The sequence below is a fragment of the Gopherus evgoodei genome, chromosome 1, assembly GCF_007399415.2.
Source record: "Gopherus evgoodei ecotype Sinaloan lineage chromosome 1, rGopEvg1_v1.p, whole genome shotgun sequence".
NCBI classification, from domain to species: domain Eukaryota; kingdom Metazoa; phylum Chordata; order Testudines; family Testudinidae; genus Gopherus; species Gopherus evgoodei.
The window spans coordinates 346994137-347015206 of NC_044322.1; the positions used below are offsets into that span (position 1 = coordinate 346994137).

A 21070-nucleotide genomic window follows, 5' to 3' on the forward strand; every position below is an offset into this window, starting at 1 on the left:
TGGGAATAGGGAGCAAGGGGTCCAGGGCTATATGGGAAGAGGGGAGGGGGTGGCTGAATGGAGGTGCAGGGTCACATGGGGACAGTCGGAGTACAGGGACACATGGGGATGGAAAAAAGGGGTGCACAGACACATAGGGACAGAGGCAGATGTGTCTGAATGAGAGACTAGGGGTCAGCCAGGATCTGCATGGGGGAGACTCCCAAACAATTCCTTCTGCCTCCCAAAAAGCCTTGTTCTATACTTCTCCTACCCACCCCCAACAACCCTCCAGGTTCACTCCCGAGGTCCATTCCCAGCAATTACTTCCCTCTCCCTCAGCTCCTTCATTACTCCTGACTCCCCCAATCTGGGATTTCATGTGACCACCACACCTAGGCCATTCATGTGAAGATCGTTGGGTATCAGCTTCCAGCTTCTCGGTCCTGTTGGCATTGCCTAGGAAACTCATTCCAGGAGTCTTTTGGTGAAGAGTTGGTGAATGATGATGGTGAGATACTCGGAATGTGGAAACTGTTGATAGCAGTAGATTGTCCACGCAAAATAGTTTAATGTGCAACCTGTGGTACGAAGTAGCAGAGGCATACTCTGGAATGTCGCAGCCTTTACCCAACAGAGAACCAAGGCTCGACCGCTGGAGGGTGCTGGTGCTGTGTCTGTCCTGCAAAGCCTGCTAACTTGGCTATGTGGTTCTTGCCATTGTTCAAAGAGGGTCCTCCACCAGGTGCTTGAGGCCTGATAGTCATTGATCCATATTATGATTCTTCCAGCCATTTAAGCTCTCACCATTCACCCAGACCATTAATTTCTATATTAAACAATACACTCTTACCATTTGTCATGATGTACCATGAGCTGAGAATTTGGTCTATTATGCACAGGTATAAATGACTAAACAAGGTGAAAGTCAGTGGAGAATCAACTCCTTACCCTCATCTTATTGTTCTATTTCAAATAAGAAGCTCTCATATTTTCCACAGGCATGCAATGATCTCAGTAGCAATTCCATCCCCATGTGGATTAGAAAGAAGAATTTTGCTCTAATAAACCAATTTTTAAAAAAAAATAAGCTTTCTTACATACTGGTAAAATGCAAACTTTGCCTTGCACAGTCCTGGATCTCAGCCAATCACTTCTAATTCGAAATCCACATGTCTCAAAGCTTCAGTGCTTTTCATTATATTTAATAAAATGTTTGCATCACATATTTCAGCTTGGTAGCACCGTGTGTCCAGCTTAACCAAGTACTTAACTCTGGCCCAGAAAAGAGCCTCCTTGTATCACACTGCTGCCGCCAGTTACTGAAAGAATTGATACTCACTGAAACGACATTCACGAAATCATCATCTGACAATGTTTCTAGCATCTCAATGACGGAGGTTCGGATCAACTTCAGAGTTAGTCCACTAACGCTCCCACTCCTGCATAACAGAGATAATAAAAAAATTGATTGAATGAGTTCCATTGAAAACATACAATGGAACTAGATTTTATAAACTGGCACCCATATTTCCACACTCAAGATTGCTCCAGAAGTGCCTACTCAGCCCCAAGTCTCATCTTTTAAGAGTTGCTCTGCAATGGCAGTACTTGCTATCAAAAAAAAAAAAAGTTCCAGGGTTGGTCTCCAAGCCATAACTTTGTAGCTCAGAGGAATAGTTCTGTCGCCTGACCCATACTGACACATTCTTTCTTCATTTTCAATTCATGATTGCCATGAGAATTCATCACATGCGAATTGTGTGTTCCCTAAATATTCTTCTACTCTCTCATATTCAGTCAGAGCTTTACATTTTCAGGGATCTAAATTGCAGAATGTTTGTTTCAGGGCAAAGCTCAAACTGGGATGGTGGGGGGAGAGAGGAATGAAATTGCAAATGCTGATAAAACACACCTCTGCAATACAGAAATATTTGACTGCACTTAAAAGCATCAAATGCAATCTCTCCCAGTGAGGCAAAGAACTAATGAATAGATTTTTTTTTCAGTATAAAGCAATCTGTGAGACACTTCACACCTGATGGTTTCCAACTCTTGACATTGGCTTAACAAAGGGAATCTTGACAGGGGTACAGAGAAATGTTTTTTATGGATTTCTTCCTTTAGTTTTCATACAACATGGAATAAATCTCTGAATATAAATACAAAACCAGAGACAAATTTATTTATACAATGGGAAATAGCAACTGTAAATTTGTCATAGCTTTTTATAACATTATCTTCATTAATGTTATTGTAATGTACAACACCACCATTTGAATAATTGAGCTAATCAATACAGCTATAGTTCATAAAATATGCCATTTTACCCTCAACTTTCAGTCCCCTGGTATTTAATTTTGGTTTTACATTCAAAACTGTTTTTTTTTAAATCAGAGTATTCACACATAGAAGTATTTATTTTGACTGTTTGGGGATTAATGTTTTGACAGCTCTGAAGGGGTTGGACTTCAGGCTTTTAAATAGCTTAAGATAAACTGTGGAGAGTTAGAATACAATACATTAAGCATACATGAATTCTCATCTTTTTGGTCACCAAACCAGGCTAATTAATTCTCAGACAAATCCAGCTCCTTGCTTCTAGTAATTTCTTTTGTGTTTCACAACAAGCTCTGGCATTCACCTGAGACATTTTCAATTGGTTACTTAAGTAATTGAGATGTTGACAATATAACAATATCAAATGGCCATAAAGACATCCTAATATCAATGCCGTTTCTTCCAACAATTCAAATAAATGTCTTTTATTTTCAACCTCATCTCTCCTTCAATTTGCAATAGTTTGTTCAAAAGGTGCCAAATAGCTTTTCATCGCTCCAGTATTAATATCCAGTCTTTAAACACTTACGCATCAACTAAAATAAGCATGTCTTTTGGAGATGCAGCTCCTTGGATGTACCTGAAATAAACAAATGAAAAGATATGAAAGATGAAAACTTAAAAACACCTCTCTAGCATTTGATCGAAAGACCCTGTGATCCCTAAAACCAAGTCTAGCTGAACCAAAGGAACTTCTCATTTGCATCTTAGTAGGAAATTCATTCACTGTCACTTTTTCTCATTGCTTCTCCTTCTAGGTAAATGAAGGTTCAAGTAACAATAGCGAGATCTGGAGGTAGGATGTAGGAATTCACTATTCTTGTATATCGACAACAGAGAGGGGTGAATAGGATTTGAGAGCTAAATATATCTTGATGACAAGTTAGCAGGTGAATTATTCCAGCAGCCCAACTCAGGCAAAGATTTTTTTTTTTTTTTTAATGAGTACAGTAAAATGTGGCAAGAGTGACTGCTCATGGGAATTAGTAAGCGTGGTTGCTTTTAAGATGTCTTTTCTCTTCAAAGGAATGGCATTGCCACCTTTACTTCTGAACTGCTGCTGACAGGGACACTGCCTTCAGAGCTGGGAGGCCAGACAGCAGTTTCTTCACAGTTAAATTATAGGGGGAAAATGTTCTTTGGCCTCTGCAAGTAGTTGCTCGGGACAGGTGGTCTCTCTTCAGAGGTAGTCACTCAGGCAGGTTTGACTGTATACTTAACCAATAAAAATGAGCAAAATATAAATGAGAAAATATAGTGAACAAAAAATGGAATAGTATTCTGGTAGAAAAAATACTCAAAATCAGTACCGAAAAAGAGCATTTTAAGAGAATGCCCTCTGCTCTGGTGACTGTAGTACTAGCCTAACCCCCTAGAACTGTGTTTGTAAATCATTCTGGAAAACAGAATGGTTCATTTTGATCATCGTAATTTAGTTTGGTTTGTTGCCTTCAATCCAAGTGTTTAATGGTCTTATCGTCATGCCACCTGGGTATTTGTCTTTATCATGAAAATTCCTTCTGTATAGCAATATGGTATTGCCTACATGTCACCTACCCAGAAAGCTAAAATGGGCTTACAAAGAAAGTGAAAATATTTTAAAATTTGAACTTTTAGTCCTCAAAAATTATCAGAAGAGGGTTTAGTGTAGTGTTTAGCACATATTTACTATTGATTTTGTTCTTTATCAGAATATGTACTATGTTGACAATTTCACGTGCTTCATTCTTCCGAAGAAAGCTTACCATGGTCTTCTGCGAACATCATATAGATCTATCTTGTTCGGAGTTCGGCTTTTATCTACCCACGGGGAGGCTAAAAATGAAAGAAGATATATTATACTCATTTCAGTATATTACACATTATTTGAATAAAGCAACATAAGCTAAAGACTTTTAGAGAGCATTAAAAAACTCTTTAATATGTGGTATATCAATTTTTTCACATTATTAGCACGATATAAATAACATGTGGTAGGAAGTTAGAATGTTCTTTATCTACTTACACTTTACTAAAAATATTGTTTTTATTAAAACAGTTCAAAGGGAAGTACTGCCATTGACTTCAGTGATGCCAGGATTTCACCCAAAGTATTTTTGAGAGGGGAGATAACCGTTTAGGACAAGCAGATACTTTATAAAACAAACTTTTTAAAATATTCTGGTCTCTGGAAATGCAAGTCTGATTCAAAGCTCATTGAAGTTTACAGGAGTCTTTCCACTGATTTAAATGGGCTTTGGCTGAAATCCCTGATTAGGAAACAGATATGTAATAAAAGTATCCTAAAAATGACATGCAACTAAACTATCAAGGTCTGCAAAACTGCAGAAGAGGGAAATCTGAAGAAATCAGGAATCTTAATCTTTGCAATACATCAGCCCCATTGTCCTCTACACAAACTGATCAAGGCAAGCTATTTCCAGAGGATAGAGATATTAATTTCTCTCTCTGCACTTTTGGAATTTGGAGAGCCTTCAAGTGGTTAAGCAAAGCAACAAAGATACTTGGGACAAATTCTGATGTTGGGTACACCAGTATAAATCCAGAATAACTAGTTACCAACAGGGCCGGCTCCAGGCACCAGCCCAGCAAGCAGCTACTTGGGGCGGCCAACGGTGAGGGACGGCACTTCTGGGTCTTCAGCAGCAGGTCCTCAGTCCCTCTCGGAGAAAAGGACCAGACAGCGAATTGCCATCGAAGACTGAAGCGGCCGTGCTAGAGCTGCAGATCACGATCGCAGCTCTTTTTTTTTTCCCTCCCCTGCTTGGGGCAGCAAAAACCCTGGAGCCGGCCCTGCTTACCAACAACCCATGATCAAATGTACCATCAACATTATCAATATTTATTATTGAGTACCAATAATAGGACTAATCTCTGAGTAATGTCGGGGATGATGATCTTCATGTGATGGACAAAGGAGTTCTGTTCCTCCTGATGATATTAAATTTTATACTTGTGACCACCTCCCTTTCTGAAATTTTAAATAGTCTCTCTGTCCTCTTTCATATCCCTCAAGTCACATTGACTTCCACTAAGTCTTTCTAAAATGACCACTATCACTTTTAACATAGGCCATATATTATTTTTGTCTGAACTACTAAAGTGTAAGCTCCTTGGGGCAGGGAACACATATTGTTATTTGCGCAGCACTAATTGCATTATAAAGAGGGAATCAATGTTCTGAAGGGCTATACATTAACAGACTAGATCCTCAATTCATAGACTTCAAGGCCAGAAGGGACCATAACGATCATCTAGTCTGATTTCCTACATATTACAGGCCACAGAACCGCCCCCACCTCCTGTAACAGACTCTTAAGCTTTGGCTGAGTTTTTGAAGGCCTCAAACCATGATTTAAAGACTTCAAGTTACAAACAATCCACCATTTACTCTAGTTTAAATCTGTAACTGAACCATGCCCCATGTTGCAGAGGAAGGTGAAAACCCTCCAGGGTCTCTGCCAACCTGATCTGTGGAAACTTCCTTTCTGACCCCAAACATGGTGAACAGCTGAACCCTGAGCATGTTGGCAAGACCCAGCAGCCAGATACCTGGGAAAGAGTTCTCTGTAGTAACTTATAGCCCTCCCTATCTCGTGTCCCATAGTGGCCACTGAGGCTACAAGCAGTCACAGATGGGCACCATGCCATTGTAGGCAGTCTCATTATACCATCCCCGCCATAAACTTATCAAGCTCAGTTTTTAAGCTAGTTAGGTTTTTTGCCCCCACTGCTCCTCTTGGGAGGCTCTTACAGAATTTCACTCCTTTAACTGTTAGAAATCTTTGTCTAATCTCAAGCCTAAACTTTTTGATGGCCAGTTTATATCTATTTGTTCTTGTGTCAACATTGATGCTAAACTTAAATAACTCCTCTCCCTTCCTGGTATTTATCCCTCTGATGTATTTATAAAGTGCAATCATATCTCCCCTCAGCCTTTGTTTGGTTAAGTTAAACAAGCCAACATCCTTGAGTATCCTCTCATAAGGTATGTTTTCCTTCCCTCTGATCATCTCAGTAGCACTTCTCTGCACCTGTTCCACTTTGAATTCATCTTTCTTAAACATGGAAGAGAAGAATTGTACACAGTATTCTGAAAGAGGTCTTGCCTTGTATAATGGCAATAACATTTCCTTCTCTCTACTGGAAATTCCTAAGATGCATCAAGCAAGGTTTGTTTTAGCCCTTTTCAGGGCAGCATCACACTGGTGACTCAGTCATCCTGTGATCAACCAGTACACCCAGGTCTTTATTCTTCTGTGTCACTTCCAACTGATATGGTCCCAGTTTACAGCAAAAAAAGGTGGTGTTAGTCTCTAAGTGCATGACCTTGCACTCTGCGCTATTAAATTTCATCCCATTTCTATTACTCCAGTTTTCAAGTTCCTCCAGATCTTCTCCAGTTTAACAAACAATTTCCCATGTGGAACTGTATCAAATACCTTACTGAAATTGAAGTGTATTAGATCTACTGCATTTCCTTGTGTAAAAAATCAACTATCTTCTCAAAGAGATCAGGGTGGTCTAGCATGATCTACCTTTTGTAAAACCCTGTTGTATTTTATTTCAGATGCTGTTTATCTCTATGTCTTTAATTACTTTCTCTTTCAAAATTTGTTCCAAGACTTTGAATACAGTTGAAGTCAACCCAACGGTCCTGTAATTTCTTAGATCATGTTTTCCCCCTTTCTTAAAAATAGGTATTATATTAGCAATCTTCCAGTCATAGGGTATGACCCCTGATTTTACAGATTCAGCTGGTGCAAACTGGCATAACTCCACTGAAGCCCATAACACTATGCTGATTTAAACTCATAGACTCACAGACTTTAAGGTCAGAAGGGACCAATGTGATCATCTAGTCTGACCTCCTGCATAAAGCAGGCCATAGAACCCTACCCATCCACTTCTATATCAAACCCTAACCTATGTCCGAGTTATTGAAGTCCTCAAATTGTGGTTTGAAAACCTCAAGCTGCAGAGAATCCACCAGCAAGTGACTCATGCCCCACGCTGCAGGGGAAGGCGAAAAACCTCCAGGGCCTCTGCCAACCTGCCCTGGAGGAGAATTCCTTCCCGACCCCAAATATGGCGATCAGCTAAACCCTGAGCATGTGGGCAAGACTCACCAGCCAGCACTCAGGAAAGAATTCTCTGCAGTAACTCAGATCCCATCCCAACCAACATCCCATCACCGCCCACATGGCATACTTATCTGCTGCTAATCAATGATCAATTGCCAAAATTAAGCTATCCCATCATACCATCCCTTCCATAAACCTATCAAGCTTATTCTTAAAGCCAGATATGTCTTTTGCCCCCACTGCTCCCCTTGGAAGGCTGTTCCAGAACTTCACTCCCCTAATGGTTAGAAACCTTCGTCTAATTTCAAGTCTAAACTTCCTAGTGTCCAGTTTATACCCATTCGTTCTTGTGTCTACATTGGTCTAAGCTTAAATAATTCCTCTCCCTTCCTGATATTAATCCCTCTGATATATTTATAAAGAGCAAGCATATCCCCCCTCAGCCTTCTTTTGGCTAGACTAAACAAGCCAAGCTCTTTGAGCCTCCTTTCATATGACAGGTTTTCCATTCCTCGGATCATCCTAGTAACCCGTCTCTGAACCTGTTCCAGTTTGAATTCATCCTTCTTAAACACGGGAGACCAGACTTGCACACAGTATTCCAGGTGAGGTCTCACCAGCGTCTTATATAACGGTACTAACACCTCCGTATCTTTGCTGGAAATACCTCGCCTGATGCATCCTAAAACCGCATTAGCTTTTTTAACGGCCATATCATATTGGCGGCTCATACCAATACTCCAAGGTCCTTCTCCTACTCTGTTGCTTCCAACTGATGCGTCCCCAAAGTATATCTAAAATTCTTATTATTAATCCCTAAATGCATGACCTTGCACTTTTCACTATTAAATTTCATCCTATTACTATTACTCCAGTTTACAAGGTCATCCAGATCTTCCTGTATGATATCCTGGTCCTTCTCCGTGTCAGCAATACCCCCCAGCTTTGTGTCATTCGCAAACTTTATTAGCACATTCCCACTTTTTGTGCCAAGGTCAGTAATAAAAAGGTTAAATAAGATTGGTCCCAAAACCGATCCTTGAGGAACTCCACTAGTAACCTCCTTCCAGCCTGACAGTTCACCCTTCAGCACTACCGTTGTAGTCTCCCCTTTAACCAGTTCCTTATCCACCTTTTAATTCTCATATTGATCCCCATCTTTTCCAATTTAACTAATAATTCCCCATGTGGAACCGTGTCAAATGCCTTACTAAAATTGAGGCAAATTAGGTCTACTGCATTTCCTTTGTCTAAATAATCTGTCACCTTCTCAAAGAAGGAGATCAGGTTGGTTTGGCACGATCTACCTTTAGTAAAACCATGTTGTAATTTGTCCCAATTACAATTGACCTCAATGTCCTTAACTACTTTCTCCTTCAAAATTTTTTCCAAGACCTTACATACTACAGATGTCAAACTAACAGGCCTATAGTTACTCGGATCATTTTTTTTCCCTTTCTTAAAGATAGGAACTATGTTAAGAATTCTCCAGTCGTACGGTACAACCCCGAGTTTACCGATTCATTATAAATTCTCGCTAACAGGCTTGCAATTTCATGCGCCAGTTCCTTTAATATTCTTGGATGAAGATTGGCTGGGCCCTCCAATTTTGTCTCATTAAGTTGTTCAAGTTTGGCTTCTACCTCAGATGTGGTAATATTCACCTCCATATCCTCATTCCCGTTTGTCATCCTTCCATTATCCCTAAGCTCCTCATTAGCCTTATTAAAGGCTGAGGCAAAGTACTTATTTAGATATTGGGCCATGCCTAGGTTATCCTTAACCTCCTTTCCATCCTCAGTGATTAGCGGTCCCACTTCTTCTTTCTTCGTTTTCCTCTTATTTATACGGCTATAGAACCTTTTACTATTGGTTTTAACTCCCTTTGCAAGGTCCAACTCTACTTGGCTTTTAGCCTTTCTCACTTTATCCCTACATGTTCTGACCTCACTAAGGTAGCTTTCCTTGCTAATCCCACCCTTCTTTCACTCCTTGTAGGCTTTCTGCTTTTTCTTAATCACCTCTCTGAGATGCTTGCTCATCTAGCTCGGTCTACAACTCCTGCCTATGTTTTTTTCCCCTCTTTCTTGGGATGCAGGCTTCCGATGGTTTCTGCAACTGCGACTTAAAGTAATTCCAGGCCTCCTCCACATTTAGATCCACAAGTTCTTCAGTCCAATCCACTTCCCTAACTAATTTCCTTAATTCTTTAAAGTTAGCCCTCGAGAAGTCAAAAACTCTAGTCCCAGATCTATTTTTGTTTATCCTTCCATCTAGTTTGAACTGAATTAGCTCATGATCACTCGAACCAAGGTTGTCCCCTACAACCATTTCTTCTATGAGGTCCTCACTACTCACTAAAACCAAATCTAAAATGGCATCCCCTCTTGTTGGTTCTTCAACTACTTGGTGAAGAAATCCATCTACTATCACATCCAGAAAAATCTGAGCCCTATTATTCTTGGTAGCACTTGTCCTCCAGTCTATATCTGGGAAGTTAAAGTCTCCCATGATCACACATTTCCCATTAGTGTTTTCTTCCTTAAAAACATTAAAGAGGTCTCTATCCATATCCAAATCAGATCCCGGCGGTCTGTAGCACACCCCAAGAACTATCTCAGGGGAGGCTCTAGTAGCTTTCTTTCCCAGTGTGATTTTTGCCCAGACAGACTCTGTCTTGTCCATTCCATCACTTATTTCTTTACAGTTAACCTCCTCATTGATGTACAATGCTACTCCACCACCTTTGCCTTTATTTCTGTCTTTCCTAAACAGCACATAGCCTTCAATACCCGTACGCCAGTCATGACTATTATTCCACCATGTTTCTGTTATCCCTATAATATGCGGTTTCACTTCCTGCACCAGGAGCTCTAGTTCCTCCATGTTGTTCCCTAGGCTCCTCGCATTAGTATACAGACATCTTAATTTTTGCCGTTTGGCTTCACTGACATTCTTTACCCTGTTAGGCTCAGACATTCTTCCACCAGCATCACCTGTTAGTCTGCTATCTACACTACCCTTCCTCCTTATGTCAATTCTTCTGTCCACGCCTGTATCCCCTCTTACTTTGTTTACTTCCCTCTCAAGGTTACATTCCGGCGTGGAGATCTCCTGGACATCTTCCCCAACTTCCTAGTTTAAAGCTCTCTTAATCAGTTCGGCGAGCCTCCATCCTAGAAGTCTATTTCCCTTCTTGCTCAGGTGAAGTCCATCCCGAGAGAACAGTCTTCTGTCCGTAAATGCTTCCCAATGACCGTACATCCCAAAGGCCTCCTTATAGCACCACTGCCTGACCCATCTGTTGATCACCATAATCTTGTCACACCTTTGTCGCCCTTCTCTAGGAACCGGCAGAATCCCACTGAAGATCACCTGAGCCTCGATTTCCTTAAGCATCTTCCCTAGTCTGGCATAGTTTCCCTTGATACATTCCAGAGAGTATCTAGCCGTATCATTCGTTCCCACATGAAGCACAGTCAACGGATTCTTTCCTGCTCCCACTAGGATCCTTTTCAGCCTCAGGTCCACATCCTGTATCTTAGCACCAGGCAGACAGCACACCCTTCTGTTCTCCCGATCAGCTCTAGTTATAGGCCTGTCTATTCTTCTCAGTAAGGAGTCTCCAATCACGTAGACCTGCCTTTTCCTGGTGACGGTGTGAGTCTCAGGTCTATCCCCTGCACTCACTGTCTGCAAGTCCTCTCGATTCCTACTCCCCCTTGCAATCCTCCAAGGGCTTATATTTGGTGTTGCCTCCATTGACTCCTCCCCTCCTCTTGCAGGACTATCAGCTCTTCTCTTTTTCCGCCCTCTCTCCTTCAGCGACCATCTGCTGTGTCCCTTCTTCATTTTCCAACTCTGCAAACCTGTTCCTGAGTTCTATTTCTCCTTCACTGGCCCGTCTTTTCCTCTGCCTGGTTCTCTTAGTCACATGCTTCCACCGTCCACTTTCCTCACCCTGCAGTCTCTCTTCTGAATTCTTTGGTCCTGCTTCCATCTGCATGTCTGAGCTTATCCCTTCAACCCCTCGTGGCTGTGCTCCATCATCTGCTCAAACCCCCTTCTAAACTCAACCAGAGTTTGCACCTGCATCTCCAGTCCTCGGATCTTTTCTTCCATCAGCTCTATGAGGCGGCACTTCATGCAGACAAAACTCTTTTCAGGTACCCCCTCCAGGATCATGTACATGCTGCAGCTTCCACATCCAGTCATCCTCATTGTGTCTTTCACTGCTGCCTCTGTATCAGTCACAGCCTTCCCACCTAAAGCCTGGTAGTGCACAGAACAGAACACAACACAAACCCCCAGCAGGCACCAGACCCCCCGCCCCTTACATAGCCTGTTGGTTCCTCTGTCCTTGTCTCCCCTGCTCCTCCAACGGAACTCCCTCTGAAACTCCCCTGTTTACAGCTCTGTTTGCTGGCTCCTGTGCCGCTGCAGCTGTCTGTGCCGCTGCCTGACTGGCTGGCTACTTATATACGACCCCTAATCAGGTAAGCCCCGCCCCCTAATCAGGGCTCCACTTCTCTCCCAGCACACTGCCCCTAGCAGCCTCCACACACACACACTACACAATACAATTCACAAACTACAAACACCTGCTCCTCCAACAGAACTCCCACTGAAACTCCCCTGTTTACAGCTCTGTTTGCTGGCTCCTGTGCCACTGTCTGACTGGCTGGCTACTTACATAAGACCCCTAATCAGATAAGCCCCATCCCCTAATCAGGGCTCCACTGCTCTCCCAGCACACTGCCCCTAGCAGCCTCCACACACACACACACACACACACACACACACACACACACACACACACACACACACACACCACAATACAATCCACAAACTACAAAAACCTGCTCCTCCAAACTACCTGAGGATCTCGCCCAGATATAGCTAAATGTTTCATTTCACGAAAATGATAATATAATTTAAGTGACTAATATTTCTTTTTTAAACCAAAATTCTGGATGCTTCAGAGTGTATGTAGATTTATTGATAAGAGGACTTTCACTCAATGCTGCAATGCCTAAAATTAGATGCCCTGCGGCTTAATGGAATCCACAGCCCTGAGTTAGGCTCCCAGGCTCCCTATACAAAGCATAAGGAAAGTTAGATGCCTAAGAATGGGTTCCAGAAAAGCCAGCATGCTGAGCAGAGACATGCCTTAAAGTAGCCAGTAGAAAATGCCAAGGAGAGAGCTGTGGCCTAAGTGTTTCTTATAGCAGTAAGCACTACACCTACCCCAGTAGTAAGAGTTTGCTGGATTTGATAACCCTTCTTTGTCAAATCTTTGCATTATGGAGATGAAGGTTTGGATAGATTTCAAGCAAGATTTGTTCGTATTGTTTTGTTGTTTGCTAAGCATATGGGAAACTTCTTCTCTGATTACTGAAATGGAGATTACAGGCTTTAAAATGGAAGTAACCTTATGGGGAGAAGTTTAGGTAGTAGAGTCTCTTAGGGTGAATGTGGATGTATATGCAATCCAGCTGCTGAATTTCTATTAAATGGATCTGAATTTTATAATAAAATAGGTTTTGCTATATGATATGGTGATTTGTGTGTTATATGGTTTTCAGACTCCGTAGTTTTTGCTCTCTGTTTCCTTTCCGTGTTGCATTCAGTTATTCTATGACTATACTGTATTTTTAATATATTTATTAAAGCCTTGAAGGCACCAAGTCTATTTTGCCATAAGCTTCTTAATAATCATTGCCCATATTATCTTGAATTTAAATAATCTTTTCCCCCAATGGAAATTTTTAGAAGGGTTAATAATAATTAGTAAGAATGTTGGCATCAATAGATGATTTATTGAACATGGATCAGACAGCGATTTCTTTAACAGAAATTGCATTTTACATTTTCTTAAGGAAATGTTCGTATTAGGGCTGACAACATCGAGGAAAATATGCCTACGTGACCTCAGTGCCAGGTTAGATAAAAACTGGCTTACCAAGACAGGAAGTTTGAGGCACAACGAATAGCTGCCTATACATTGCCACTCTTCCCATTTTAACAGGAATTCTTTTATCAAGTGAAGACACTCAAACAAATTCAAGTTTGTAATGTGAGACTGCCTACACTGACAGTGAACTGTATTCAGCAGCTATCTCCTAAGCTAATTACATTAAAATGAGCACCAATCTGGAGTCAGCTGGTGCAACAGTGGCTCAGCAGTATTATCCAGCTAGATTTCAGTAATATATGCAAAGTCAGGGGCCTTATCCATAATTAAAATCATAGATGACTGTCATTTAATTAGTCGCTGCCCTTGGATTAATCATCACGAACCACAGAGTATATTGATGTAGATTCTGCACAAGACCCCACATAACACTAGTGTGACTGTTGTGACCTTAATACCTAGTTATATCTTGAAAAATAAACTCTTCCTACCCAGTTTTTGCATGCCCATCGCACCAGAGATCAGACAGCCCATACCCTAATAACTGATTGCCCCTTCTCCTCAGCTCTTCAAATCTCCATGTCATGCAAGCATTGTTAAATCCTTTTGGCTAGTGAAAAGACAGGGGAGATAATCTGCTGCCGTTGAGTGAATGACCTTCTGTCTGCGTAGGTTGTAACAACCAACTGCAGAGGTGGAAAACTCACAGTGAAAGTTACAAGATGAGGTGAAATGGTCACCCCGCAGTGAGGAGTCTATACCAGGCTGGACTGGGGGATGGAGTGGGAAAGGAGGTCAATTTAAAGGGCAGTCCTCTTGCTGACACAGATGGCACTGCTGCCAATTAGCAGGGTTATGGAGAAGGGACGTGGGATTGCCCTGACCAAGCAGATGGCGCCACCAGTGGTGAAGAGTTGAATCTGTGGAAAAGAGATGGTGGAAGGGACTCCATCCAGTTATCTGAGGGAAATATTTAAGATAACTATAGAGTATTCACAACAAAATACCCTCTCACTCACACACTGTTACAAAGTCTCTGTCTGTGAGTATCAGAGAGAACACTTCTCCACGGTTCTTTATTTTTAGCAAATGACATTGTCTAAACAAGTGGACACAAGAAAGAGATCACAGACTGCAGCACCACAAGCAGTGTTTATGCTACAGTGGGCAATCCCACTGCTAAACTAGTTTACACGGGCAAAGGCTTTTTAATTTTTTTTTCCAGGTGAAAGTCATCCTGGCAAAGACTGCCTCATGCAAAGCCTTCCCTACTACTTAAGCCCCACATTTTCTTTGAGCAGATGAAAGAGAGGGTAAGCTGCGTGAGGACACATTCCTTAGCATCTCATGCCTGTCTGGGTGTGGATTGGTAGGCTCTATTTCAGCCCCCAAACAGCCTGGCAGTTTGGCTTGCATTAGGGAAGGCTTCCATTAGGGCAGCGGTGACTGAATCCATGATTCCACAGGCCCAGTCTTCCTAATACCCCAAAGAGGGAGAGGGGGAGGTCTCTGGTTGTGGGCCCTGTGCTGCAGCCCTGTATCTTGCTTTTGGCTGGGGATGTATTTAGCCCACCACCTCCCACCAAATCACTGGCATGGAACCCAATATTTCTGTCTTATATGGGAAAAGTGAATTTCATCCTGCACATGCATCTGTGGCTGAGGTTATTTAAATCTGAGAATGAAATACAGTGCTGAATGGGGTAAAGTACTTCAACAAGGAGCCTTACATTTTTGAATGTCATTAGTGAAGATGTCATCTTCGTTGGCATTTTTTTTTCTCATAATATATTAACTGCAGAAATTTCTATTTAAATGATAAATGCACTGTGGCAGTGTTAACTTCCATATAATACATGGGGACTGACCATGGTGTGAACATTTTGTTACCAGAACTAAAATGCTTTCATGTGATTGACTTGGCTTGCTTGCGTAACTGCTGGCATTCAACACGATAGCTTTAGAAATATGAGACCCAATTACGTGAATCATTAAAGTGCCCGTATCATGAACATTGTAACAGCAATAAACATTGTAGTCCTTGGCCTCTCTTTCCAGACATTAAAAAAAAATATAAAGTGAATAATGATCAGATGGAGACTCATTCTGTGTGTGATGAAGCCATTTTTATAGAACGTTAATTGCACTGATAATTTACAAGCTGAAACACTTGGAACATTCATGTTCCTCTCTCTAAAGTCTCCTTTATATTTCCAGTTGTAAAAAGGGAAATGTCAGCTACACAGAAATATATGAAAAAGCCCACAAAGTTCTCCCTTAAACTTTCTTTCTGCAAGGCTTCAGATTCATTTTGTATGGATTTTTCAGACTTTCTAGTCTCCTATTATCTGCTACAGTAATGACTTTCTTTGGAGAGTTCAATATCACGGCAAACTATTACTCGGCATTAATGGTTAACATAAGAGCAGCTGTGCACAGCAAGTCCTTCATTTAGAGAGATACCATTTTATTTGATTAGAAATTGATTTTAAAGCTGTTCCATTATTAATTTGCCTTAGCAGGGAAAGCTTCAGGAGTTGAGAAAGACAGGCTTCCATTGACATCAGGAGAGATTTTCAAAATAACTTTTTCCCTCAATGTTTTAAAAAACTTAAGACTGGCTCTTATCTGGTTATCTTTAAGCAGAGAGTTTCAGAACACTTTACACACATTAAGGGGAAACTTATCCTTCTAGATACTCATCGTCAGCACTCTGATTTCCTTACATATATTGCTCTCCCATTAAAATCTATAGACCATGTAGTTACATAAGTAAAGACCACGATGCCAAAGGCATCACCATAAGGACTTGAGACAGAATTTTAATCTATTTAATAAAATTTCTTATTACCATTGGGAAATGGGTAAATATCTGTTTTAAAATGAATAAATTGAGGCAATGAGGCTAACATCTTGTGGTCAGTGTGACCCAGTGATAGAGATCAGAAGGACCCTGTAGTCCTGATTCCCATTTCCCTGCCCTAAGGCTGAACAGATCCTTCAGTCTTTTGCACATAAATACTTTTAAATATGTGAGTAATCCAGTAACTTGAGTGGTGACCTACTGGATAGAGCACTGGACTGAGATTCAAGAGACTTGGTTTCTATTCCTAGCTCTGTGACCTCAGGCAAGTCACTTTACTACTTTGTGCCTCAGTTTTCCCATCTGTTAAAAATGGGGAGAATTATACTTCCCTCCCTTGTAAAGCTCTTAGACATCTACTGATGAAAATGCCACATAAGAGCCCAGTATTAGACTCATAGACTTTAAAGTGAGAAGAGACCATTATGATCATCTAGTCTAACCTCCTGCACAACGCAGGCCATAGAATCTCACCCATCCACTTCTATAACAAACCCCTAACCTATGTCTGAGTTATTGAAGTCCCCAAATTGTGGTTTGAAGACATCAAGCTGCAGAGAATCCTACAGCAAGTGACCCATGCCCCATGCTGCAGAGGAAGGCGAAAAATCTCCAGGGCCTCTGCCAATTGTTACTGAATGGGGCTACACCAGAAAGTAAACTTAAGCATGGATGTCAGTCTTGGCAGAATGGAGAGGACAGGCAGATAGCTAAATTATAATTAGGCAGCTGGTCAGCAAAGACTGACATTTTTGTCTTAAAAAATACCAACTTCAAGCTAGCAAACTGTGCAAGTAGCCAGTGTCTCTAACCAGAGACAACTCTAGACACCAGCAAAGCAAGCAGGTGTTTGGGGTAGCCTGTTTGCATGGGCAGCAGGGATCCACCATGGCAGCTGAGAACCAACAGGGGCCCTGGGAGCTGTAGTTCCTTGGTTAGCTCCCTGCCTATAGAGCCAGCCCTGGAACAGGGAAACAACTACATTTCCCAGCATTCCCTTGGCCACTACCAACAGGGACGAGGGGGAGGAAGGGAGGTTGCAGAGACCTCATGCTGCAGCCTGCTGTGAATGGAAAGCTGCGCTGTGAAGGGCAGGGATACCATATTTTAACATTAAAAACACAGGACACTTCATGGAGAGGGACGCTAGCCCCACCCTGTCACCATCCACTCCCTCTGACTGCCCCCCACAGAAACCCCAACCCATCAAATCCCCCCTGCTCCCTGTCCCCTGATCATCCCCTCCCAGACCCCACCCTCTATTTAAGCGCCACTGGTTGTTGTTCCCTGATTGCCCCCTTCTGGGACCCCTGCCCCTAACTGCCCCTTGGGACCCCACCCCCATCTAATGCTCCCTTCTCCTTGTCCCCAACTGCCCCCTCCTGAGACCCCCCCAAATTCCCCCCTAGGACTCCACTCCCTACCTGTCCAATGACAAACCCCTGGGACTCCCATGCCTATCCAACCGCTGACTGCCCCTCCTTCTCCCTGCCCCTGACTGCCCCCCCAAACCTCCACCCCATCCAACCCCCCTGCTCCCTATTCCTTGACTGCCCCCCTCCCCAGAACCCTCTACCCCTTCTCCAACCCTCCAGCCACCTTACCGTGCCACTCAGACCAGTGTGTCTGGCTCCGTGCAGTGCCAGACACGCTGCTGCATACATGCTGCCGTGCTCCCCCGCGGAACCCCAGCCCCCCTCCCCTCCCCCAAGCACCTGCCTTCCAGATTTGAACACCTCAAAATTCAAGAGTGCTCAAGCTCAGTTTGGACAGCTGTTACTTCATTTCACCCAAATGAAATATACTGATCCACTGTAATTTGCTGTAGAAAAAGTAGGATAAAATTGAGCAAGAAATGCTTCCCAGTGGTTATTAGGATTGGAATTGCTATTTTCAACAGCCATTGCCTTTTTTTTTTTAGTTTTATTTGTTTAAAAAGAAGACAGTGATATTGCATTGGCAAATTCCCCATAGAAAGAAAGAGTGGAACAAAAGAATAATAAAGGCACCTCAACTTTTCCTCATTTATGGAGGACAGTCTTATAACATGCATCCAGATATCCTCCAATCACACAAGCTGAAAATTGTTCCACTTTACTGCAGTTCTGTAACAATATGGGAACCAATCCTGTCCATGTTCTGTGCATATCCAAAATTCCTGCTGAGTGACCTGCCCTGGGAGCAAGTTACCAGTGACCCAGGGCTGCGGCAGAAGGAGGGTGCAGGTGGGGGAGGGGGCCCAGGGCTGGCGTAGCAGGGGGTGCGGGTGGAGGGGGCAGACCCCAGGGCTAGGGCAGCAGGTGGTGTGGGGGGGCACTGGTGGGGGGGGGAAGGAAGATGCCCAGAGCTGGGGCAGCACGGGGTGTGTGTGGGGGAGAGCCCAGGGCTGGGGTGGCAGAGGGTGCGGGTGGTGGGGTAGAGGCCAGGGCTGGGACGGCAGAGGGGTGTGGGTCGGAGTGGGAGAGCCCAGAGTTGGGGTGGCAGGGGGGTGCAGGTGGCGGGGAGAGCCCAGGGCTGGGGCAGCAGGGGTGTAGGTGGGAGCCCAGGGCTGGGGTGGAGGCAGCCAAAATTTTTTTTGCTTGGGGCGGCAAAAAACCTAGAGCCAGCCCTGTCTTTAACCCACCTTCCCATCATTTCAGTAGTAAGACTGAAGAGCTCTCATCATCCCGGAGCCTTTTAAAGTAGTTTGAAAATTATGGCGACTGAATTATGCCATGGAGACATGGCAAGTTCTGATGGCTGTTCAGGACTGTCTGATGTTTTGGGATGAATTAAGTGAGTAGAGCAGAGGCAGTAAGATATTCTTGCCAGAGGAACTGCCAATCCTTTTATCAAGCACTCAAAATTTCCTGAAGCTACCTAGCTAGGACATACTGCCTTTTTCTGGCAGGTATCTAACAGGAAGTAGAGGACAGAGAGTCCTGGAGACAGACAGACAATCTAAGGATTCTGAGTAAAATTCTGATTGTAGCTTCATCCATTAAGTTGTTGCTACAATTGTTAAATAAAATTGTATTCTTGAGGTAGTTTGAAACCTGAGACTCTCTGCTTTCTCAAGAATACCATTCTAGGCTCTTTCTGGTATAACACTGATAAAGCACATCTAAGGCACTCTCCTGGGACAGCTGATTCAGTTTTGCTGTCTATATTATTTCACATGGTTAATCACTTATCAGAACTGAAAGTTTGCTTTAATCTAGTCTTCTTCTCAGCAACACTGTGCAGCCAACCTTTCTAAAACTGTTTCTCGGAACATGAGCACAAACACCTGCACATCATATTTAACTACAGAGAAATGCTTCCCTCTGGTTTATTTGACTGAAGTCCAAAACATAACAAATTCCATGATTAAAGGTCTTATCCGTTGAGCAATAACATAAACAAAAGGAAAGGTGAGGAAATGACTAAGAAGACATTCAGCAAAGGCCATATAAAAACAAACTAATTCTTGAGTTTAATTACTAATTAGTAAAGCAAAAATAATGTGCTTCCCATAGCATCATTATACTGATCCAATGATTAACAATTATAATCCCAATTACATCTGTAATTAAGAAGGATTTCAAAGACATTACAAGAGAAAATAGATGGTCTGCATCTACAGTTCCATTAAATCTACCAAAAATTCTATAGTTAATTGTTCTTTTGGGCAGTTGCTTTTTGCAGCCCAGAAGTGAAATTAGATAGCAGAACAGATATCACACAAAATGTGAACAGCTTTAATATCTGTCATCTATTCTGTCAGTGTGGACCTTTCTGCCTGCAAGAAATCCAACTAAGGTCAGTGAAGCTCTACGTGAGTGCAGCCCACATGGAACTAATTGCAGGATCAGCTGAATAACTGAAACCCACCCAAAACTCAATGGCAGACAATCCCTCTTTCCTCCCACCCAACATCGAATCCCTAGTTAGTAAAAACAAAGCAAAATCAATAAAGGATCTCAATTAAAGCCAAGACGTAATTTTCCCATTCTAGATGCGTTACTTTAGCAAAAAGAGGAAAAATAAGGAACATTGAACATTTTAAAGGCTTTCAGATAAAAGCATAAAGCTAATGAAAGGTAAATAGCATGTTTCGCTTGTTGACCAGTGTCAATACTGAAAGATACTTATCATCCACACATATACCATTCCCATGAAGACTGCATTAGGCACAAGCCTGAGAAATGAGCAGCCTTACATCATATTAGGAATGTCAAAAGGCTCTAGCACTGGATAAATGGGGAAAGTGAATTCCAGCAGAAGGCCTTCCACTCAGAAAGCTCAGATGTTTAAATCTACAGACTGGTAGCAAAATTATGTCAGCTGCCATGGTGGCACATGTGGAGAGAGTTGGCCTCTCACCTTATCCAGGACTCTCATTATGTAGGTCTTTATATGTCAGAACAAAAATCATGAAATGGACCTAGAAGTAAATAGGAAACTTGTGCCATCTTGGTGTAATATATTCCCTGTTGCTTAAACTGGTAAGGAAGCAGGTAACCTCCTTCTGGACTTTCTGTAGCTTTTGATTGGTGTTCAAGACACGTCTCAGAAAGAGTGTGTTGCAATAATCCAATCTGGAGGCCACAAAGGTATGAATAACTGGGACAAAGCAGATAACAGAGAATAATAGGTGCACACGGCTTAGCAGTTACAGGTGTGTGTGTGGGGGGAAGATAACTTAACCACTGTTTCTACAGGAAAATCTAAGAGCAATTTTTGAGGTAATTTTGTGAGCTGAACTAATAATTCAGTAAGGAGACACAAAATACTCCCAATGTAAATGTTAAGCCTCATCAGTGCCATTTTCTCTAAATGGAGGTTTCTGAAGTTAACTCTTTCAATTAGCCATGAATGTATCCTAAATATCTAAAAGACAGTGTCGCCAACTTGCACAATTTTATCAAA

The 21070-nt window shown here is 42.3% G+C and overlaps 1 protein-coding gene across 8 annotated transcripts in view; it reads right to left on the reverse strand.

Annotated features, from left to right (window-relative positions):
* CACNA2D1 (calcium voltage-gated channel auxiliary subunit alpha2delta 1) overlaps positions 1-21070 on the reverse strand; it is a 689818-nt gene that overhangs the window by 179234 nt on the left and 489514 nt on the right. For all 8 annotated transcript variants that reach the window (XM_030560557.1, XM_030560387.1, XM_030560113.1 and 5 more), the window contains 3 exons: positions 4065-4134; positions 2849-2899; positions 1322-1421 (listed from right to left, as the gene is read on the reverse strand). In XM_030560557.1, the coding sequence (XP_030416417.1) occupies positions 1322-1421; positions 2849-2899; positions 4065-4134 (221 nt within the window). The remainder of the gene's footprint in view (positions 1-1321; positions 1422-2848; positions 2900-4064; positions 4135-21070) is intronic.